General features: G+C 39.5%; 1 protein-coding gene across 14 annotated transcripts in view; it reads right to left on the bottom strand.

Moving 5' to 3' along the window:
• Positions 1-13: 13 nt before the first annotated feature.
• C8H10orf71 (chromosome 8 C10orf71 homolog) overlaps positions 14-25018 on the bottom strand; it is a 43762-nt gene continuing 18757 nt past the window's right edge. For 12 of the 14 annotated variants that reach the window (XM_036735397.1, XM_036735403.1, XM_036735396.1 and 9 more), the window contains 2 exons: positions 12774-12882; positions 14-7712 (listed from right to left, as the gene is read on the bottom strand). In XM_036735397.1, the coding sequence (XP_036591292.1) occupies positions 3149-7570 (4422 nt within the window). In that variant the 5' untranslated portion in view covers positions 7571-7712; positions 12774-12882 and the 3' untranslated portion in view covers positions 14-3148. Of the gene's footprint in view, positions 7713-11346; positions 11429-12773; positions 12883-25018 lie in introns of those variants that run through there. The other 2 variants (XM_036735405.1, XM_036735404.1) reach the window with 2 other exon arrangements.

The raw sequence follows: 25018 nt of genomic DNA, 5'->3' as shown, positions 1-25018 counted from the left end.
ATTTCTGAACTCATTCAATATGGAAATGACTGTAATTATTATTTTGCTCTAGACAAAAAGAATAGTGTACACTTTATTGGGAGGGGCCAGGCATTCCTTTTGAAAGTTCATTTCATTCCATTCAAATCCTGGCTAATTGCTGATAAGACTTTGAGAAAGCCACTTTGGATTTAAATGTAAGTCTATATTCAAACCAAATACTCTTCCTACCACACCCTGCTGCCTTCCAGTGGAAGCCGGTTCAGTAAAAATGGCCTATTTTACTGATTTATTCCAACTTGTTGCAGTGGGGTCCTTTAGGAATGACCATACACTAATTTATGAATCAAGGAAGCAACAGCATTATGAATTGGGCGCTAGGTGAACAAGCTTTGTTTGGGATGATATTGCTGCCAAACGTCATTTTTAAGCAAGGATAAGAAATTGGGGTGGGGTTGACCTAGGTCATGGCTTATCCCTATAATCCATGCCACTGGGGGAAACTAAGATGGATGGATCACTTCAGCTTAAGAGAAAAGGCATTTAAGTCCTGCAGCGGTTTTTCAAACACTTTGGGTATGAATGAACACATATGTACATATATCTATATTTCCAGGATGTACAATTACATTAGTGTAGGAGTCTCCTCCACCAATGTAGATCGCTATTCCAAATTGTAGCAGACTGGTGCCAATGTGGTGGGCCCCTGTGTTTGGAGGAGGGAGGCACAAGGCAGTTTATGATGAGGTGAACTGGTCAAGGTCAAAAGTAGAGCAGGCCAAAGCTTCCCTGCCAATCAGTAGTGTGATTAGGCCTGTTTGCTGCACTTCTACCCTGGACCAGATAGCAAGACCTACTAGCAAAATATGAAAAAGGAAGTTTGGTGTCTTTAGATCTGGATACTACTCTCACCTGTAGAAAAAAAGTCTGCCAAATCATCTAGGTCACATTCCTCATTTAATGTGGCTTCTTGTGTACCTCTATATGCTTAGAAAAAAAAATCAAAACTTTACTTCACACAAGACTCAAGTTCAAACTGAGTTTGGGGGAACTCGTTTCAATGAATCAACTTACTTGCAGCAAATATGTGGTACTGTGATTGTGTATGTGTATGCAATTAAAACTTATGTTTATATCTAACGTTTAGAAACATCACTGATGCTGGAGGTTGCTGTGGAAGGCTCTGAGTCACCTAGAATACTTGGGAAAGGATTCTCTGTTAAGATTTGTGAAGTCTTAAGGAATATTGCTATAGGTTTTCATTAGCCTACTTGTATCTGTGTCTCTTCTTATTTCCATGTTGGCAGACAGTAGATTTACCAAATAGCTGAAAACATCTTCCCCTTGTTTCAGAAATCTTATCTCCATAAGGACAAGAAAGTAGCTTCTGGAAGAACGCTGCTTGCCTGAGTCACATTCCGTTAAATAAAAAGTATGGTCTGGATGTAATTTGTTCATTTGTTTAATCCACATTTCAGTGCTTGGGAGAAAGGAAAGCCAGACTAAGGTTCTTCATGTCCATAGCGTTTTTTTTATGCATGTATATATTTACCTACAAATCCTAACTGCCCTTAAAGATACAGGTGTTTGAGCCATAATCTCTCTCTCTCTCTCTCTCTCTCTCTCTCTCTCTCTCTCTCTCTCTCTCTCTCTCTCTCTCTCTCTTCCTCTCTCTCTCTCTGTCCCTCTCTCTCTCTCTCTCTCTCTCCATCCCTGGTTTGATTCAGATATTTACTACTAAATCTCAGGGACCCAGTTTACTCATGCAAAATAGAGAAGTTTGTTGGGAAATAACTGTACAACTAACATCAGGTGTCTCAATAAAGCATTTCTGCCTTGCTAAACAGTCCGGTGATTCTGAGCTCAATCAAAGCTTGGGAAATAAATGAACAGACCAGTGCTAGGAGGCGGACCTGAGATGTTTCAAAGCTGAACCGCTCAATGATCATTGTACCATGCACAGCATGGAATTCCATTTGTATGGCCACATGGGGCCATATTTACATGGTAGACTCATATTATGAGCCAAGGTCCAACAGGGATTGTTATCAAGTGGTTATGGGTATCAGGAAAACAGGTTGTCCATGGCCCTAAAAACAGCGGTAGCAGCAGCCAAGGCTGGCTGCTTTATTTCACCACTTTTCTCAATAAATGACACCAGTCCAAAGATAAGAGTAATATCTATCAACTTTTTTTGCCCCATTTAAAAAAAGCTATTTTTTAAAACTCAGAAGATGACCTGTAGAAGAATGTTTCATTATATAAACAATACCTCTTTTTACCCAAATAGATGTTTAAGCTGTCTTTCAGTTTGGGTCTTCAGTCAAGATTTTTCCATTTACATGGAATTCAGCCCAAGATGCTCAGGACAGTGGGATTGATCTGGGAACCTATGGGTGAGCTCTTTGTCTACATGAAATTGGTGCTGCTGGGTTGCAAACAATATATAGGATTTATTTGCTATTTTTTTGTATTATAAACCACAGCAGAGTAATCACAAAGTTTCATTTCTGTTTTTTTCTTTTTTTGGGGGGTGAAGGAGGGAATATGATAAATATATGAGTGATTGAAGTTTAAGGAATACTCTCAACCAAACCCACTTGGGAATGTCCATGCAACATCCCTGGGCAGAGTTGGAAGTTGCCTCACTTTTAGCAGGGGGAGAGAATGGGAGAGGATAGCTAAATAGACATTCCCCAAGTGGAACATCGGATTTCCCCCTTGGCGACTTCAACTCTGAATGAGAGGATTTCTTGGTGAATCCTCTCTATTTGGTGGCATTAGCAGCAGTAGCAGCAGTGGGGGTGTCAGCAGGGAGGTAGGGTGGATGGGAGAGGAGAAGGGAAAGAGAGGAGAGGTGGTGGTGGTGGGGGAGTTGTTTCATGCAATAACTATCCTTCTCACAGACTGGCCATTTTGCATTCACCCAAACAGGATTATATTTTTTGGGGAGCTGGGAGGGTAACCCAACTGGGAGAGGACAGAATCCTTCAACTGGATTGTTCTTAAAAAAAACCCCAGTACTAAATTTTGCAATAGGTGCCATTTTTGAATAAGTATGTTGAAGGAGATACCTGAATATATGTAAAATTATCCTGGGAGAGGGGTATGTTTTATTTTTTGGGGGGATGGTGATAAAAGTGGAGAAGGTTGCTAATAACTTTAATTTTCAAGAGATTCCTTCTGAAGCAAAGTCCTCTAAATCATCAGTGGAAATAATATCCAAATTTTGAGCTTCACTTAGGTCCTTTTCCAAGCTCTGTGGAACTTCCTCTGTGTGACGACTTGCAGAATTATGTACAGGCTCAGCATATGACCGAGAACTTGGGTGTTTGGCATCTCTGAAGCTCTGGAGCCAGTGGTCAGCTGATTCTCTAGCTTGAGGCTCCTGCCTTAGAAAAGTGGGTGCTGAAAGCTGGGAGGAGGACCTCAGAGGTGTTAAAGAAGTCACTGGCAGAGGGTGGAGGCCAGGATACACCAAGTAAGGAGAATTTAAAATTTCTGAAGAGGGGATTTCAGGGGAGCTCATTTCAGATGAAGGGATTGATACTTTGACATACTTGCCTGTCTCTGGGTCATAGAATGTCTTGATTCGAACCTGGAGTGGTAGGTCAAACACAAAGTATTCTCCAGATTGAGGATCCTGGAGAACTTTCTTCTGAGTGGCAGGGTAGGAGGACATAGGGATTACTGACTGAGCACCACTAGGTCTCCTCCTAATAGACTCAGAGAGTGTAGCCACTGAGTGCCGGTGAACAGGAGGTGGAAGGGAACGGACTCGGGAGAAGTTGGATCTAGGAATCTCTGCAGGGGATAAAGGCCTTTTCCAAATCACATCTGCACCTTCCAACTGAGGGCTTTCCTCCTGGATTTCAGACAATCTTTCTTGCTGCAAGTCCATCTTTTTCCTTTTGTTTGCCAATTTCTTTGCTCGTCTTAGGGCTTTTTCAGTTTTTGGTGGGACAGCTGGTGGTTTGTTCATTGACTTTTCCATGTGAATGGTGGGCTGTGGTCTCTCATAGGGAGCTGCCCAGCTGCTAGTCTCCTCCAACAATGCATCCCGTGTAGACAAAGCCATGTTTTCTTCAGCAGATGAATCAAATTGGGGGTTACCTTCCATACTTGGCACCACAGCATGTGTAATATCTTCCCTTGCTGTTTTTACACTGGCCTTTCTCTCTGATCCCAGGCTGGTTATGCTGGAACATGTGCTGGGCAAGGGGCTTGCTATGGCTGAGTTTGAGAAATCTCCCTGTGATATACCTGAGTCTAGAGGACCTTGTAGTGCATCATCCAATATGGTGCTGGCTGCGGGGGAATAAATACTGCTGTCTACTATAGAGCTGGCTATAGGTGAATTCAACATTTCACTAGGGACCATATTTTTCACCAAAGACCCTTCCCTGGGAGTGGACAGTAAGTGGTTTCTAGAACATTGAATTTTCTCTTCTGAACGGGCTCCTCTTAACTGGCTTGCTGGTGGTTGATTCCCAGAATCTTCATTTGGCAAAATGATGGGAGTTTTGACTCTGAAGGGGATGAGTTCCTCTTTATTTTTGTAATCATTTTCAAGATCATTTCCCACAACTTCACTTAAATTTTGAGTGGGCCTGACACCATTACTGTCTTTCATATATGGAAAGAATGGGGAGTTTCTGTCATCTTCCAGAAGAGTGGCTTCTGACATTGGTTGGACATTTTCCATCTTTGCTGATCCAAAAACATGTCCACTATCACTTATACTCCTGTAGGTTTTATGTTTACCACTTGATGTTGAAAGCTGGCCAGTTTTTTGAGCATTTGGTATATCTTGGGATTCCAACTGGTAGAGGTGAGTGTTCTCTCCATGTTCTGCCACTCGGCTCTCCATTTCTCTCTGGCTATTACTATGAGTATTTTCTGATGATGGAGTCCTCAGTAGGGGCAGTATGATGGGTTTGATCACTGGAGACGATTTGAAGGTATTGTCTTTGATTGTAAACATAATGTGCTTGTTTGAATTTGGGGAAGGTGATAATGGAGGATCTTTGGTATCAGGAAGACAAATATTCTTATTTTCTCCTAACCAAGCATCTCTGCAATTGGCTTCTTCCTTTGACTCCATCGCCACTCTATCTCTAGACATGCTTTCACCTTCTCTCTGAGACATTTCTTCCCTTTTACTGTCTTCAACACTAGCAAAGCCATTGCTTAAAGCATAGTATTGCAAATCATCCTTTCTTAAATCCTTTTCTTTCTTCTCAGTTTTCTGACTTTCTTCTAGGCTCACACTACTTTTTCTATCTTCCCTTTGGCATTCTGTAAACCATGTTTTCTGCTGATCCTCAAATGAGGCAAAAGATTGGTCTGAAGAACTAGTGCTTATTTTGGCCTTGCTTTTGAGATTTGGCATGAAATCAGACTGGGCATCACTATAGAACACATCTTCTTCCTCTGGGGAAAGTGGACCTGGTGAGATTTTCTGGTTGAAATTTGCGTTCTGTGATCCTGCATCTCTCTCATGGTCGGTCTCTTGGGAAATGGATCTTGGTAATCCATTTTCAAGGTGGTGAATACTCAGTTTCTCTTCAACTTTTCCATCCACTAGATCTCTACTGCAAAGCTTCAAGGAGAGGCGAGGCTGACTTTTCCTTAAATTGTGTTCATTTGCTTGGTGGTGATACTGCTGAGAGTCCATGTCACTGTTCCTAGGATCTTTGATGTCTAGGTCATCATTCTTGAAATCATTCTGTTCTGAAGTCTCCCCATTGACACAGAAGGAGGGTTCTTCTATAGTTTGAGGTGAGCTTAGAGTTAAGTAATTATCTGTCAAGTCTCCTTTGACATCTACTTTATGGCCCTTATCCTTGGCATTGACATAGGGTTGGTGGTTCAGTTTGTCCATGGTTGACATGTGTGGGGGAATTTCTTCAGATCCATTGGCCATAAAAATGCCATTGCTTATATTTTCTTGCTTGACATGATCCCTAGCTTTTGACTTCTCATCATGGCTTTTTAGGAGAGGGGAGGCACTGTAAGTACTCTTGACTCGTTTTCGGACATCCTTGAGATTGAACAACAAACTAGGCACCTTTGACTTGTAACTGTCACGAGATTGATACTCATTAAGTCCCTCATTTTCATTTAATCCCACTGACTTTTCTGGGGGAGGGAGTGTTGCCAACTCTGACTGATTTTCTAATGAGTCTAGAACATGCTTTGTTGGTATTACTGGTGTCAAAAGCTTACTGATGTTAAAAGGAGGATCATAGCATTCGTTTGAGTTCACTTGTTCTTCTAATATACCACTTTCAGGAAACTCTCCTGCAGGATCTGGCCTTTTATACAAAGGTGGGGCTTTCCCATTGGTATTCTTTTCATTTGAAGGCTCATGTGTTCTCTCTTTTCCTCCTCTGCTGATTTTTGATCTCCGCCATGGGACTCGTGAAGTCTCCACTTGAGCCTTGGGCTCTGCACTGGGAGTCTGCTCCTCCATGGCAAAGCTTTGGGATTCAGGAGACGATCTAATATTAGACACTTGGGATAGAGAAGTGGATGGAGCCCCTGCCACCAGAACTTTCTCTTCTGGGTTCATGGGTACTCTGGTGTGGCTGGGTGATATTTCGTGTCTGCTTGGGTGAAGCTCTCTTCTTAGTGGTGGCTTTTCCTCATAATTTGAGGGAGCTTTGACTTCTGGCTTCAGTTCATCAGCTTCCTTCCTCTCAAGCAGTTTCTTGTGATGTGCATTCCATGACTCAAAAGCACTGTTTTCACTATGAAGAAAATTCCCTTTGCTTGCCCGTTCACTAGCTTTTCCAGTCTTACCCTTTGCTGTCTTTGGTGGTGGAAGATGTATATTTGATTCAAATGACTTGGGAGCATCCACAGAGGCTGATTGAAAACCATCAACACTAGATGTTAGGTCATTGGTACTTGGTGAAATTGGTGTCCCCTGCCTGCCACCAGGCCAACTGGTATTTTGATATGTGTTGGAAATTTCAGCAGGTACCTTCCTGACAGTTAAAAAAGCTGAATCCATGCAGAAATTCACACCACTTCCTGGTAGAGGCACACATTTTAGAGGGTTTTTTGGAGCAGACTGTTTGCTGATGGGAGGCAAACTGTCAGAACTTGGATTTTCTGTCCTATCAAAAGATTTAATTAATGAAGATACTTTGGAGACAGGCTTACTACTCCTCATACCAGAAACTGGAATTTCCAGTTTTCTCCGTGTGGTGACTGGTGGTGGTGTGTTGCTTTTGGAGTATCTTTCCTCTCCTTGGACATACTTGGGCAACTGTTGGAATGTAGATGCCCAGCCTGCATGCTCATTTCCATGTGCTTGTATTCTGTTGCAGAGGTTGCTTTTCTTGATGGCATGGCTGCCTGTTTCCTGTTGAAAGCTACCAAAAAACTGCTGGGCAAAATCTGGTGAAATGACAAGATTAGAGTCATTGAAGGATGTATCCTCTGAAATGCACAGACTTCTAAAGGCTCGGTCTGTGAGATTGCTGACTTCTCTATCTGCTTCATCCAAGACACTTCCGATGCTTGAAGAGTCACTGAGAGCATCTGTGTATTTCTTACCCCCTTGCATTGTCTGGACAGGCATGAAGAGGCGATTCACAAAATGAGAATTTTTTTTTTCCTGTAAAGTTGATTTCTGCTCAATGACTTTTTTTTTTAACACGATCTTGCTCCAAAATGTGCTCTTTTAGTTCACCCGATGCAACCACAAATGAGACTTTTTTTCTCTGTAAAAAAGAATTAGCAGGGGTATGAATATGACAGTGTATAAATAAATCATCAAGAAAATCACAAACCTGTATAGAGACAGCTGAAATTTATACAAGCACTTTAAGGTTTGCAAAGAGCCTTAGCTCATTTGGTCCTAACAATGACCCAGCAATTTAGGTACTATTATCCTCACTTTACATATGAGGAGGAGATGGATCAGAGAGGTTAAGTTGGAGAAGTAATGTGAAATAATGGATAGAGTTCTCCATTAGGAAGCTGGGAAGACCTGGGTTCAAATTTTACCTCTGACACTAACTTAGAATGTGAACATGGTTAAGTCACTTAATTTCAACATGACCCAGTTTCTCCATTTAAAAAATGGTGACAATAATATCCAAAGTATTTATTTCATGATGTCAAGTGAAGCTGAAGGGATTTGATATATTTGAAGTGCTTTACAAATTTTAGAATCCTAAATGAGTGTCAGTTATTATTAAGTGACTGTGCCCCTTGTCATACAGCTATTAAGATGCTGTATTCAAATACAAGCCTTTCATGACTCCAAGTCTAGAACTCTTTAGAAAATGCAACCTTGCCTTTCTCACACTCAACTTTCTCTATGATAGCAAATGTTAACCTCATAGGCTGGAGAACAGAATATCGACATAGGTATGTTGTCACTGTTCATTTTAGGAATTATTTTCGATTGGTTGTCTCACCTGGAGTTTGGGATGATTTAAATTTGGGGGGTGTTTTGAGTTCCTAAAGTGAAAGATATATTAAATAATACAACAGTAACTGTATGTAGGGACTATAATAATATAATACAGTATGATAATATATTATATTATGTTGATATAACAATACATAATATAATAATGACAGATAATAATACTAACAGGTATGATAACAGGATAAGGGGTCAGAGAATATGCTCCTTGTTCATTGTTTGGTCTTGAGGGACATTATTAGAGTTTCTATGGGAATATGAATATGTTCAGATGGTCACAGATTAAGAGTTGAAAGGCACTTCAGAGTTAATATTATCTGTGATAAGGAAACTGAGGCAGACAGAGGTTGAGCGACCTGCCCAGGGTCACACAGCTAGTAAGTGTCTGCGATGGGATTCAGACCCACTCTTCCTGATCCCTGAGTTCTGTATTCTCTCCACTTACACCATGCTTTGATCCCAATCAAAGAGACACAAGATACAAGGAAAAGAAGCTTTGGATAAGGAGATAAGGGACCTAGGTTCTCATCCTAGCTCTATTGATAATGATAATAATAATGATACAGAGTGCTTTAAATTTTAAAAGGTGATTTAATAGGTACATCTCATAATTTCCTGGTTATGTGACCTTGAATGTCATTTAGTTTCCTTGGGCCTCAGTTTACTCATGTGTAAAGTGAAGGGGCTGGACTAGATGGTCCTTAAGGTTATCTCTTTCAGCTTGAATGTGCTATTCTATGATTCTATTTGAATATGTTATGATTCTGTGATTATACTCTTATTCATCAACATATAGTTGGCCCAAGGGCCATTTTGTAGATATCAGCAACACTGACTGGGAAGTACACATCTGGATAGTAGAAGTGTAGACCATTTTCTTATTCCTACTTCACGTCTTCTTTTCTCCAATGGTGGGACCATTTCTCTTTGGCTCCTCAGTCTCAAGATGCTTCATCAGTTGGGCTGTGGCATAATACCTATTTCTGGGCCTCTTACTCCATATCTACCTTGTAGAGGGGAAAGATGAATAAGTCAGAGCATCCTTGACCAAGCAAGGGATGTCTTCTCAGAAGAATCCCTGGGTCATATAAGATATTTGTTCATATCTTAGTCAACATAGGCAGTTTGGTGTAGTGATTAGAGAGATGTCCTCAAAACCAGGAAGACCTGGGTTTAAGAACCACCTCTGACACATATTGACTTTGTAACTCTGGTCAAATCAGCTAGATGGTGTAGGGAATAGAGTGCTAGACCTGGAGTCAGGAAGACCTGAGTTCAAATCCAGCCTCAGACACTTAGTGTGTGTGATACTGGACAAGTCACTTAACTTTCGTCTGCCTTAGTTTACTTAAATGCAAAATGTGACTAATAGGAGCACCTGCCTCAAAGGGTTGTTGTGAGCATGAAATGAGATGACATTTGTAAATAACTAAGAACACCAAGTGCCTGGTATACAGTAGGCTCTTAATAAATGCTTGTTCTCTTCCCTTTCTCTCTCTTAGTGCACTGGACAATTCTCTAAGACTTTTAGTTTCAGAAAGGAAATTTCCTTACTCAGAAGTCCCCTGTGTGAATGAAATCACAGGTCTAGTCCCTCTACAAACCACACTGAAAACTGCTACAAGAAAATACAAAGAAAGTCTATTGGAAACTTCTGCTCATGGTACTTTCACTTGAGACCAACTTGATTCTCATATATCTCAAGAAACAGATGGATTCTATATTTGCAGCAGCAGGCTCATAATCTTTCCACAGATGTGCATGATTAACTGGTGTGAATGGATATAATGTGGTACAGTGAGAAGGGAGCTGAATTTGTAATTCTAGGACCTGAGTTCAAATCTTGACTTTGCCACTTATTATCAATATGACCTTGGGCAAGTGACTAAGCTTCTCTGTTTCCTTACTTGCAAAGTGATGAGGTTTGACTAAAGGACCTTTAAGGATCCTTCCAACCTCTGCTCCATGATCTTATGACTTGTCAGTTGAGTGAAAATTAATTTATTCCAATAACTAGTTTGTCTAATCTTTCCATTTTCCTTCAAATAAATCAACTAGATATTCATCTAATCTGTTTGACCTAAAAATGGCTCAGTTGTTTTGGTGTTAAATAGACCAGCTCAATTCCCATTGCAGTTGAAATAAAAGGCAAAGGCAATTGGTCAAAGGTAAAATATATTTGGCTTGAGGATTTCAGCTGAAATTATTATCTGTTGAGCTCAGTAGACATCATATATTTGCCCATGTCCCCAATGCTATGGACATAATTTTCACCCTTGGTGAAAACATAGACCATTGCACACACCATGTGAACATGATTAGTGCTGAAACTGACGAATTGGTAGCATACCTCTCCCATACTTTTGTACAGTATGGGTTCAGAAATTGTACCCTTTGAAACTGTCAAAGAGTAATTAACAAGGAAGTTAGGAAGTCTAAGTCAACTCCAGATATAACATCCATAACGTCAATCACTGAAGTCTTCGTTTGCCTGACTAGGATACCATGGGATGTTATTAAAGAGCTTCAGGTTTCAAGTGTGCGTGTTGTAGGGAGGAGATTGGATTACATACACAACCTCATTGTTCTATGGTCCTGTGGGTAGTTTGTCTCCAAACATTCTTGCTTTAATCATCTATTGCCTGAAACCTTGGCCTCTGTTTATCTTAATTTGGGGCACATGTCCCTCTGTCTATTTACTATGGCAACATTCAGGATTTTCAAATGTTAACTCATAGTTAGGACATGAGACCTTCCATTGGAATGAAAGGGATAGAGAACATTTAACTCTGTTACAGTTATTTTGCATGTGGGTTTCAATACTCCAGATCCAACTATGTCCATGCTGAATTACACTGATTGAAAAAACAAACAGGATGATTTGCTTCTATGCAAGGAAATAAAAGCTATGTATATTTTACCTGCTTAAAAACACCAAAGGAAATGATAAGGCCAGTCTAGTGTGCTTGAAAGATTGGTCCACTGTGGCCAGAATGGCCTTTGTTTTCTTTGGGTGGCTCAGTTTATCTCATTGGGTGCTGGGCCTGGTGCTCCTCTTCCGGGGCAGGAAGCCCAGAGACCTGGGAACAGAGAACTTCCTGTGTGATGAGTCATGGGGCTGGCTGAGGGGAGGTGTTGACTCCAGAGCCACGCCCTATTGGGTGTTAACCTAGTCTATGCTAGGGGGAGGGGCCAACTCAAGAACCAATCGGCCCTGGTCATTCAGGCAGCCTTGATGATGTCAAAAACTCTATAAGAGGGGAGAGGACAGCTTGAAGAGCTCTCTTTCCTTTTCCGGTTGGTGTGGGAGCAGCAGCAAGTGTGACTCTGGGCCAGCCCTTGCTCTTGGGCTGAGCCCAGATGTTGGTAACTATGAATTGTATTGGGTCTGTCTGTTGATATTTGTAATTTGTTTGTATTTTGGTTTTGAGGTTTAGGATGCTGGTTTGTTTTCCCCCCCAAACTAAATGAATGTTCTGGACCTCAGGGTGCTGGCTTTTTCCCCTGAAGTATGTGAATGAATCTGTATTTGGTATATCTCTTGATGCTTGTCTCTTTGCTCCCCTGAACTAACTGAATGCTAACTGAATGCTGGCGTTTTTCCCCTGAACTAAATGAATGTTGTCTGTATGCTAACTGAATGCTGGATTAAAGTAACCTGGTCAACCCCTTCACCATGCTTTCCTTGTTTAAGCAGATAAAAAGAACCTGTGCTTTCCTGGTGTGCCAGCAGCCTCCTGGGTGCTGGCTGTGGGGGGATCTTATGCCCCCACAGGAGCTGCTAGCCCAATTGTTAAAACATCCACCTAGCCATACTGGACAAGTTAAGTAATTCCTGTGCTATGCTCTGGATATTTGTCAGTAATGTCAACATTGCCAATAATTTAAGGCACAATTTCCTCCGACTCAGAGTACTAATTTAACTTGAAGAAAACAGGATTACTTGGAAAGTCTAACATTAGAATTCCACTATGAATTTAAACTCCCCAATGAAATGTCATTTAGGCCTATTTAACAATTCCAAAGTGGTGAAAGCGTCATGAAGAACTGAATCAGTTACCCAAGTATTTCAAGGAAAAAAATCACTTGCCACAAGGGGAAAAAAAGGAAAAGTTAACTCTTTTCCCTTTCCCCCCACTACCTTGAGTTATTCATTAATTTTCCTAATTCTTCATTCCATTTACTTAGAGAATATCTAGCATGGGTGGTAAATGTTTATGTCATGAAAGTGACTCCTCTACCTCCCTGTGTAAAGCAACAGTATGGAATAGCCAAATATTATGGATCTTATTCAGAATAATTGCAGACAAAAGAAAAACTGTTATCAAAGTTTCCTCAGGAACCTTACCTGTTAAAGGTGTGAATACCACAGGAGCATACCTTCATGTAATTTTCTCTGGCCTTCTGTGTATTTAGAATTTATCGGAGTAGTTGTATTTTGTTTCATTGCTGTCTATCTATAAAGAGTAAAAAAATAATTCAATAGAATTCAACTGACCAGAAGGATGTTTTTTCCTATCATGTATTTGGCCTTCAACATTTTTTTAATCGTAATAAATCTTTGCCAAATCCCTATCAAAGCCAGAATCCAAACAGATGCCTTTTCCACACTGAGGACTCACTGAAGGACTTAGGTAGGCTTAGCTTGGAAAAAAGAAGACTGTGGGTAGATGGAGAGAATGAGACACGATTCTTGTCAAGTCATGTGGAAGAAAGATATAGAGCTGGAAGGGACCAAAGAGACTATCTAGTCCAACCCCCTTGTCCTACAAAAGAGGAAGCCGAAACATAGAGGTCAAGTGACTTGTCCAAAGTCATACAAATAGTAACATCAAAGGTTGAATTTGAACCCAGGTTCTTTGACAATCAAGGTACTTTCTATTATGCCACACTGACTCCTTGTTTAGTTTGGCCTCTAAAAACAGAAATAGGAGCAATGGGTAGATTGCCAAGAAACTAATTTAATTGTGATGTAAGGAGAAAAACCTCAACAATTAAGAACTCTACCAATGTGAAACTGGCTATTTTGAGAGTAGAAAGAGATCTTTAAGAAAATACTGGATGTTCATTTGTTGGGGAAGTCTTGTTTGGGGACTGAATGGCCTCTTAAGTCCCTTCCAACTCTGAAGTTTTGTGATTCCTGACTTTCTTCGTTTATTCACAATACAATAGTGATTCAAAAGACAGTTTGAGGCATTTTGAATTCTTAATGCAAACAGAGCGTCAAATTAAATCAAAACAATCTCCAATTATTTTAGCGAGCAAAATCTGACCCAAGGCAGTTTTCCCGTGTGCGTAAACAATGAAGCTTCTTTTCCAGTTAAAGTTAAGGAAAGTCCACTTACAAAGCAATAGTACAGCATTTAATTTATTGTTGGCAGGAGAATCGAGTAACCACTCTGACAGTAAAGGGACCAAAAAACTGCCCAGGAGACTTTTGAAAGTGTTCACAATGAAGTATACACTAATGAAAATAAACACACTATGCAAATTTTAAACATAAGTTATCAAGGGAATGGATAGATGTCCAAGGCTTTTTGTGGCTGGAAGTCACTGGGTAAGAATCTAGACCAAGTTGGTTTATTGATAATATGAATAGTTCTAATAGCTTACATTTGTGTAGCATGTTTCTGTAGAGAATTGCAGAGCTTTGCCTGTGATTGCCATACCTACAATCACATAATCAGGTAGCCAAAGGATTATTTTTGCCACCCCAATTTTTCTGGCATAAACTGAGGCACACAAGTATATTGTAAGATGATCACAGATTTCATTGGAAAAATAAAAAATATAACCAAGGTACCTTTTCCTATCTCTAACATAAGAGTTGAATGAACTTCATTTATTGAAGATGCGCTTATTATCTCTCAATCAATGAGGAAGCATTTATTAAGCACCTACTATGTGCTAGTCACCTACTCACAAGGAGCATACATTCTAACAGGGGAAACAAAATATCTACAGATAAATATATGAGGAAAAAATAGATACTGAATGAATATGTAATAAATACAAGGTGGGGGGGGGGAAGGCATTAGCTGTTGTGGAGATAAGGAAAGGCTTTATGTGGAAGGTGGTATTCAAACTTTGCCTTGAAGAAGGTTTTGGTGCTCAGAGGTTGCTGGTGAGAAATAAAGTTTAGATAAAGCATAGATCCTGACCTCCTGGAACTTACATTCTAGTAGAGGAATCACATACACACATGTATGCATGCACACACACATGCACAAATAACCTGGACACACATTAAGTGGCAAGTGTGTTGAAGAACTGTGTGTACTTGAAATAATTGGGTCATGTCAGATATCATCACCCTGGTTAATTCTGCAGTCTTGATGACCATTCTAGGCTGTGATTCAGTGGATCCAAAGTGATGTGGCAGAGAGAACAGTGAGTTATCAAGCCAGGTCTGAATCACAGCTTGCTCTTGCTGTGTAACCTTGGGAAAGAAATCTAACAACTCTGGGCTTCAGTTTCCCACCTGTAAAATTAAAGAGGTCTACAATCTTCTACAATCCCATGATGTTGTGATCTGGAATTTGTCAGTCAGGCCATAGTTATTCAACAAACATTTATTAAGCACCCACAATGTTTCTAGGCACTGTGCTTAGTGTTAGGAATATGAAGAAAGGAAAAGACAACTCCTGCTCTCATGAAACACTCAGTCTAATGAGGGAAACACATATAAACAACTATGTACCAACAAGAAGTATACAGGAAAAACTGGAAATAATCAATAGAAGAAAGGCACTAGAATGGAGAGGGATTTGGACAGGTTTCTTGTAGGAAGTAGGATTTTAGCTGGGATTTGAAGGAAACCAGGGAAATAAGGAAGGAGAGATGAGGAGAAAGAGAGTTCTAGTCAATGGATATGGTTCAAAACATTGACCACAAGCACGCCTCAGCTAAATGACAGAAACACAAGCTTTAGGATCTCTCTACCTGGATATTTTTCTGGAACCTTAATCTCAACATGCTCCCAGATGAAACTTTTTTGTCGAAAGTATCCCTTCTTTGGAGTCCATTCTCTGGCTCTGCCAGTAGTTTATTCTGGATCAGGGACTGGATTGCATGATCTCTAAGGTCCTTTCAGTTTCAAATTCTATGATCCTATGAAATGGTTGGTGTTGTTTTTGCTCTTTCCTTCCCTCCTCTCCCTTCTACTGCCCTCTTCTGTCTTCATTTCCTCTGTCCTCTCCTCTCCTCTCCTCTCTTTTCTGTTTCTCCCCTCTCCTCTCTTCTCTTTTTCTCTTCTTTTCTCTCCTTTTCTCTTTTATTTCCTTTCTAAGTCACCCACATATTCTTCTTGATTCCATTTTCCTAATATCGACTCTCTTTGCTGCTACTCTAGCACAGATCCCCACTTACCCCCATATGCCTGGACCCTTGTAGTGGTAGAGTATTTCCATCTACACTTTCTTCCTTTCTAATCCTTTCTAATCAGTCCTTCACATCACTGCCATATATCTAGTTGACATATAGTTCTGATCTATGTACCTTACCACCGGGCCCAGATGGCTCCAGAGGAGAGAATGAGGCTGATGACTTTGCACAGCCCTCCCTCACTTAAACCCAATTCACTTGCGAGTCATGACATCATCCTCTTGAGGTCAGGGTCCTCTTTGAGAATGAAGGACACACAGCAACAACAGCAATATATGTCTAGTTATTTCCATCTTCTCTTCAAAAGTCTTCAATGGGGGTGATTCCCTCATTGAGAAATAGGGATTTCTTATTAAGTGCAGTTCCCAATTCTTTGTCTGGCATTCAAGACTCTCTGTAATCTGGTGCCACCTTACCTTTTAGAACTTATTTGAGATTTCTCTTTTCTATAGACTTTATGCTCTGTGCAAATGAACTATTCTCAGTGTACTAAACTTCTTTATCTCCATATCTGTGCTCATTCCATTCTACTTATTGGAATGTCCATCATCTTTGACTGCTGAATTGGTAACCATTATTGATAGCCTAGCTCAGATGACACTTCCTCCATGAAGCCTACTGTGATCTCCTAACTTACTTGCTCTTGAGTCAGTCTGTCAGTCAGTCAGTCACTAAGCATTATTAAGTGCCTACTATGTGCTAAGCACTGGGGATGAAAAAAGAGGCAAAAGGCAGTCCTTGACCTCAAGGAGCTTAAATCTAATGGCCTCATGTGACACTTTATTTTATACCTCTCTAATGCACTTATAAAATATCATGTATCTTGTTCTCAATGTCTGTCTTATTCTTCTATTAGACTTAGCTCTGCAAGGGCACTTATCATATCTTGCGAATCTCTTCTAGTGCCTAGCATTGTGCTCTGCACATAGTAGGTACTTGCTAAATGTTTGTAGTTGAATAAAAATAAGCTTCTAATGGTTTTAATTTTTTAAAAAATAATTAGGGCTTTTACTTTGATTTGGATCAGAGACCTGTTTGTCAATTTCTCTGACAAGTACTACTGGTCTTGAAACTTTAAGAGCCTGGAATAGAATTAAGGGGTTACCTAGTGAATGAAACATCTCTGAAAATAAACTTATTCTTATTGGGATCACACAAAATTCATTGTCTCAAGGAGGAGTATATCCTTTATTTAAAATATCAGTTATTTCCAACTAATTGGAGGAAGGCTTGTTTGAATCATTGAAATTACTGGATCGCAGAATAATTGGAAAGGAATGCAGTTTTATTATTTTCAAGAAACTAGCAAGGAAGACAATGGAATATTGATTGGGCATGGCACAAATCTGGAGACAGATTTTAATGAGTAAATAACAATAAAAATCAGGATATAGTTTGGCATATCAGATGGGATGCTGCTGGGCCTGGAGTTAGATATACTTTGGTTCAAATAATGCCTGTGACTTTTACCAGCCACATGACCCTGGGCAAGTCACTTCGTCTCTATTTGCTTCACTTTCCTCAACTATAAAATGGGGAGAACAATAGCACTTCCCTTTCAGAGTTGTTATGAGGACCAAACGAGATAATATTTTTAAAGCACTTAGCACAATGCTTGGCATGTAGTAGGTACTTAATAAATGCTTATTCCCTCCCACTTATCTGTAAAGTGAGGATAATAGGATCTATATTATATATAATAGGATCTATATAATATATATAATATATATATATATAATTATATATAACAGGATCTATATGGGTAAGGACCTATATGTAAAGTGTTTAGCCAAACTGACAAAATTACATATATATGTATATTTATAATAGCCAACCTATAAATATCAGCTATTGCTATATCTTTTATGAATTACTTGGATATAAATTTAGATTTGCTTCTAAATCTTTTAAAAAGGGCTTTTCTTAAATGGTTAAATAGTTTTCTCCTACACCATAATATTATTTACTTTAGAAATTCATATACTAATCCTTTTTTATTGTGAAGAGGTAAGTTACAGTCTACTATCTGTCAGAATTAGCATAATTTTCACATTAGAGGAGTTTAAATTAAAAAATGATAACTCACATTTATGTAGCATTGGATTGATTGCCAAGCATTCTCTTAATCAATAACCCAAGTTAAGTAGTACAAGTATATTCTCCCCACTTCACAGATCTAAATTCAGTGTGGTAAAATGACAGGAAGTGGCCAGTTCAGGATTTGAACTCTAGCCTTCAGATTTCAAGTCGAGAATTCTTTCTACCACTCTACAATTAAAGAGGGCTTACTGTTGACCTGGAAGAACCAACCTGTGATGGCTGTATTTTGGTCCCAAGAGATAGTTTGCTTTTACCCTTTGACCCACACAAATGTGATCATCCCCATTAGATCTACTTAATGTCTATTCACAACATTGTATTTTTGTTATTGTTAAAGATAACACTGAAAAGCAGCTTGGAGAAGTGGGTAGAGAGCTGGCCCCTGTGTTCTGAAACAAGCTGGTCCTGTGACATTGGGCAAGTCACTTGACCTCTGAGTGCCCCAGGCAATATTGTAAGGCTATATGTTGAAGATACTGAACTGCTTTGGTAGAGGGAGTAGAGGGAGTTCCTCAATGGGAACTTCCTAGACTGATGAAATCAGAGAGAGAGAGAGAGAGAGAGAGAGAGAGAGAGAGAGAGAGAGAGAGAGAGAGAGAGAGAGAGAGAGAGAGAGAATTAGCTAACATCAATAGGAAAAAGGCAAATAACAAAGTCATCGAGTTTGTTTTCCACTTCCATCATGAAGGATTATCATTCATTAGTTTAAACAAGACCTTATGCTTTAATTACAGTTGTAAACATATGGAAGTTTGACTGTTTTTGGGGCCCTGTAAAATTAAAACATATTTGCAGAAATGAAAACATATTGGTATTTGTATATCAACACAAATTAAGTCATCCTTTATAGAATATCTTAGGCCAAACAATTGTGGTTTCCCCTAATTTAAAAAAAGGGGGAGGGCAACAGAATTCTGAAGCATGAATTTGTTAATTATTCCTCCCATGTGGGAATTAGCTGTGTTCATTTTTTATGTGTTTCTTTACATATCTCAATGAATCTAGTATTTCATGTATGAAGGTATTCCCCCCTCTCAAAAGCAGATTATAACTGACCCATGCCTGCTCATCCTGGCTAACTCTCATCCTTATCCTCCCATAATCCAACCCAGAGGGTTCATCCTCACTTATGTACATAGATAAAAATGCATAGGTTTAGTCCGGAAAGGCTTCATTTTATCATTCATCTTACACTTGCCTACTATGGCATTGGGATGAGGAAAGTATATAGATATATGTATATATAATGTAAACCTGGTGATAATTCTCCCCTCCTACGCAACCCATAAAATGGGTGTTGATAAAAACATAAAACAGCTCTTCGTTCCTGAGTAGTGATGGATTTGGAGTGAAAGTAAAAATGGGCAGAAGGGGCTGATAATCACACAGTTCTTAGGTCATCTACAATTACCTGTTTAACTCTTAATAATCCCAATGTCTGATCTTTGTTGACATACACCTGGAGTAACCAAACCTCATCCCTATTGATGTTCTCCTTATAAATGAAATCTGAAGTAAAGGAATCATAGCTAAATACAAGAACATACTCAGAGAAGAAAACCAGCATTGGTTTCTTTATGTATCCAAAGACAACCAGAAACCTACTTTCATGGGCCACTTCATCTTTTTGTTTTGTAATACTCACTATGAACATAAAAGAATGGACCATGATGAAGCTAGCTGCTGCTAATAATATCTGTGGCAGAGGATGAAGTGGTAGAGGAGCTCCATGAAAGCTAATTTGGAGGAGTCTCTAAATCAAATAGTCACATACACTGATATATGGTGACTTCAATATGAAAATGAAGTGTGGGGACAATGGCAAAAACTTTGTTGGAAAATATAGTTTGAGACAAAGAAATGAAAGAGGCTGAAGATCTGTGGACTGCTCAGAAGATTCATGCTTATATGGCATGGATACTTTCTCAAGAAAATAGTAGGAATTGGGCATGGTGAGTGCTAAAAACCATCACAAAAATTGAAATTAAATATATTTTAGAGAGAGATCACAGAAGTAGCAGAATTAGTTGCATGTGTGTAATTAGAGCATCCACTAGCTATAGAAAAAGTCAAAATGAACACCATGTTGAAAGAAAGGATACAGGTGAGAAGATGACAGCCCATGGTTGATAAATCTGATTTATTTAAATAAGATGTTAATTCAGAAAATAAAAGTAAGGATCTTGACTCTATTATCATGTCTTAGAGGATATAACTGTGCAAAAAGTCACCATTACTCAGAAACAACTTCAGCTATCAGTCTCCTTGTCAATCAGAGACATGATAGTGAAAGGCAACGGTGATTTAGACTATAGGCACATTTATAAAACAATACGGAGAAGGATGATGGAAGACTATGAGCAATATAACCTCACAAAGCCACAAAAATAATTGAGGAGAAAAGCTGCCAAGAACTTGATGTGAGATCCAAATAAACTAGATTATCCGAAGAGCATTTATAGATGATACTGGAAAGAGGGCACCAAACAGACGTGAAATTAAACAGATCTATTGGTGTTATGATAGTAATGTAGTCTAATGGAACTACTGTGTTTGGACTTCACTGTCTTGGTGCTTATTATATTATGTGAGGAAGTAGAAATGCGCTTAAGAAGAAGGAATGAAACAAACATTTATTAATTATATACTATGGGCCAAGCACTGTGCTAAAGGCTTTACAAATATTTCCTTATTTTATCTTCAAAACAACCCTGAGAAGTTAGTACTATTTATCCCATGTTACAGTTGAAGAAACCAAGGCAAACTGAGTTTAAGTGACTTGCCTTGACTCACAGAGCTAGTAAGCATCTGAAGAATACTCAGGTCTTCCTGACTACAAGCCCCATGCTCAAACCATTGTGACACCTACCTTTCTCCAAACAGGGGCTGGGTAGAAACCAATACGGGGGCAACACCATTTTAAACTATGTCAGGAAGCAATTCTTGGATTATTTCAAAGAGGGGAAGGTTATGAAAGGATGGAGAATATTATAACAATGTTTTTCAGAAGGCAATTGAGATGACATCAGCAATCAAATAGATCCATGACTCCATTTTCTCATATCTGTAAAGTACATATGAACCTGGTTTGTGCATGCTCTGAGGGTGAATTTAATGAAAAGATGAGGGGAGAATAGGCATTATTTCATAGGTAATATCCTATGGTAGATCATGTCTTTATTGTAACACAATTGAATGAGAATGTGAAGAAAGTAAGATCCATTTTTGTTTATTATCTATTGATTTTTCAGAAGACATTTTATTCAATAGAGAAAAATGCAGACTTCACAGCTCAGGCAAGACATCTTCCACTGGAACATTAAAATCATACAATATTCTATGACTGTGGAGATAATATTGTTCAATAACACACTGATGTTGCTATCAAGAAAGGGAGACGTATATTCACTAAAGATGTTCACCAGGGTCATGAAGAATGATTCCTTGTAAAGAGTAAGGTTCTGCAAATGTTCTTATTGAGAGATGACATCTTTCAAAATGCCCTGAGCTGCAGAATACTATAAAGACTTCTCAGAGATAGCAAGGTGGCATAGTAGATAGAGTGTTGGACTTGGGGTAATGAAGATCTGAATTCAAATGTAGCCACAGAAACTTCTTAGCTTTAGCATCTTATAACCTCAGCCATCTCATCTGTAAAATGGGGATTATCATAATTACATAATCTCACAAGGTTGGTATGAGGATCCAGTGAGATACTTTGTAAGTCTTAAAGTTGTATGTAAACATTTGCTATTATTATTAGTAATAATGAACTACACACCAACACAAAAGACAACAGTCTCACCAATTGCACTGCTAAAATAAAAGTGGATGAACAATAGATACGTTAAACAAAGCTATGACATGAACTAGCAAGGCAGGCTGTTAGATTCATTTATCATTACATGCATCTTAGATCGGCGCTCCAGATGGCCATGAACTGGACTCAGAAATGAGTAAGAAAAGAGGCTAAGGATGGATTGCATTTAAATGAATGAGTGTAACAATATTTACTAAGTACTTACTATATGACAAGCCCTGTGATTAACCCTGAGAATACAAATATAAAAGTGAAGCCAATCCCTGCCTGCAAGATGCTTACATTCTAATGGGGGAAAAATCACACATAGGGGAGTGATGCCAAGGAAGGGCATCCTGGTTAGGAAAGTTCTAGAAATGGCACATTGGCCCACAGAGGAGCGAATTGACATACTCTACATTTAAGAGGGGTAGGGAATGGAACAAAAAAGGGTACATACACAGCCAGAGGTGAAACTGTGGCCAAGGTGATGGCCAGAGGGGAGGAAATGAGGTGAAGCATAGCGGAGGCTTTCCTGAAATGGTGTACAGGAGAGGAAGTCACCAAAGAAGTATTAGATGTCCCAGGTCAGAAGTTCCTCTAGGGCATGGTCTCTGATGTGGGCAGTGAGGTGGTTGGCAAGAAAGTATAGAGAGAAGGCCAGAGAAGAGGGAGTGAACTGGAGAAGTTGAATAGTCCCTTCCTTGATTCCAAACGGCCAGAGGTGTATAGGATTCTCTTGTTCACACCAATATTTTCTCTGTGATGCTATGTAGATATGAATTGCAGAAAGCGATAATCTTGGGATAATCAAAATGAGAAAGGACCGAAAAGGGCAGTGGAAAGATGCATGGTGAGTGCAAATAGGTAAAAGATGATTCCTATAGGAGAAATACTACAAAAGACACTATTGAAGACATACAGGAATAAAAAGGGCTCCATTTTGGGGGGTAGGTCTTCTGGAGCAAAATAGGCAAGAAATCCAAGCATGTTGAGGTTGTCATCTGCATTGGAACACTATAATCTTGGGCTGATGAAAATGACAAATAACCCAAAAGGGCAGTGGAAAGACACATGGTGAGTGCAAATAGGTTGCCACATGTTACCAAGCATGACTCACACAGGAGAAACAGGACAAAAGATGTTCTTGAGGACACATAGGAATAGAAAGGGAGGTTGGCCAACTATGTAGCAAGACTAAGAGACAACGGCTAGACAGTATGCTACTCTGGTACCTCTAAGATATTAAAAGATTCAGAGGAATGACTCCAGTTCATGGGGTAGGTCTTCTGTGGAGTATTTATGGGACAAATGGGCAAAAATTCCGAGTATGTAGGGATTGTGATCTACATTGGCAGAGAGTACCCATGAGATCATAGGTCCATTAGAGTACCAAGTAAAATAAAAACCATTTCTATGTGAAATTAGTCAGCTAGGTGTCATGGTGGATAGAAGGGCAAACTTGGAATCAGAAAGACCTAATTTTAAATCCTGCCTCAGACATTTATTAGCTGTGTGACTCTGGGTGAGTTTGGCCTCACTCAGTCTCAGTTTCTTCATTTATACAATGAGGATAATGATTATCTCTCCCTTACGGAGTTTTGTGAGAATCAATTTAGATGATATATTTAAGGTGCTTTGCAAATCTTAAAGTACTTTATCAATATTAGTTATTACTATAGCCTTCGTGTAAGGGAAAGAGTGCTAGGTTTAGAAATGAGATATCTCCAATTTGTCCCATATACATCTTGGTGCACAGTTGTCTGGATTTTCTATCTCCCATTAGACTGTGAGTTCCTTAAAAGCAAGGACTGTCTTTTGACTTTCTTTGTATCCATAGCACTTAGTATGGTGCCTGGTATATGTTTGTTTAGTCTTTTGCAGTTGTGTCTGACTCTTTGTGACCCCATTTGGGGTTTTCCTGGCAAAGATACTGGAGTAGTTTGTCTTTTCCTTTTCTAGCTCATTTTACAGATGAAGAAACTGAGGCAAACAGGGATAAGTGACTTGCCTAGAGTCACATGGCTAGTAAATGTCTGAGGTCAAATTTGAACTCGGGTACTATTGACTTCAGGTCCAGTGTTCTATCCACTCTGCCGCCTCCAGACTGATGTGGGCCTCACAGAACTAACTGTCTGGTCCAGGGTGTTTTAGTGTCACATTTCCTCCTCCATGAAAATCAAAACACTTTGTCACCTGTGACAGTGAAAAATTAAATCAGTGTATTTCTTGCACAAGTAAGTTCCAGGCTAGAGTTTCCAGGGTCCACCATTCATAAAATTTGAGCCCAGTTGTATGCTGAACACAAAGAGGTCAGGCCTCTACACCCTTAGTAGGAAGAAGCTAAAATTTCATTCTGAATGAAATCTCCAGTATTGTCAGACTACTAACGCACAGGGCAGGTGTGAATAAAGTGTCTGGATGCCTGAAAGAAGGGAAGTTTTGTGTTTTCATTGGTCCCACATTTAGTTCTCATAAGTCTAAAGCTAGTTCAACACACTAATTTAACACGTAAGGGAACGAGGTCCAGGAGAGTTAAGTGAATTATCCAAAGTCACACAAATTGGAAACATCAGAAATAGAATTTGAACCCATGTCCTCTGATCCCAGAGTTCTGCCTTCCTCTGTTGTGTTGAGGTAAGGTTTAGGCTCAGTCTTATGTTAAAGGACAAAGGGCAGTAATTCATTCAGAAAATAAAGGGAAAACTCTTTCTTTGAATAAGTGGATTGTGATGCCAATATTTTCCTCTCTTAACAGAATAGTCAGGCCTATAGTGAGGGCAACAAGAGACCTGTTTCTTGATCAGAAAGGGAAATTCCACACCCCAAACCTCAGTACTAGATTTCATACCTCCTAAGAAGTGTGGCAGGTAAGGAAGAGTGTTGTTGGTGGAGGCAGGAAGACTGGAATTCAAATTCTGCCATTGTTACATACTGGTTATATGTCTATGGATACGTTATGAGTGCCCCAAGGCAACTCTCTAAGATTATAAGGTATAGGTCAGTTCATAGGATCATAGATTTTGGAATAGGAAGGACACTCGAAGCTTTCTAGTCAAACACTCTCATTTTATAAATGAGGTAACAGAAGCCCAGAGTGGTTAAGTGATTTGTCCAGGGACATACCTCTAAGTGTGCTTGGGATGGGATTTGAATAGTGATTCCAGCTCCAGTGCTCTAGCTCTCCATTATGGCATGATCCCTCTCACTGAGATCCAAGTTCAGATTAAATTACAAATAACAAAAGGAGTCATTTACAACGACCCATTCTCCCTCTAGCTCTGCCTTCCATGTCCACAGGATGCTATAGG

This window comes from Trichosurus vulpecula, chromosome 8 (genome assembly GCF_011100635.1).
Source record: "Trichosurus vulpecula isolate mTriVul1 chromosome 8, mTriVul1.pri, whole genome shotgun sequence".
Classification (NCBI taxonomy): Eukaryota; Metazoa; Chordata; class Mammalia; order Diprotodontia; family Phalangeridae; genus Trichosurus; species Trichosurus vulpecula.
This window is presented reverse-complemented; position numbering and strand designations above follow the sequence as displayed.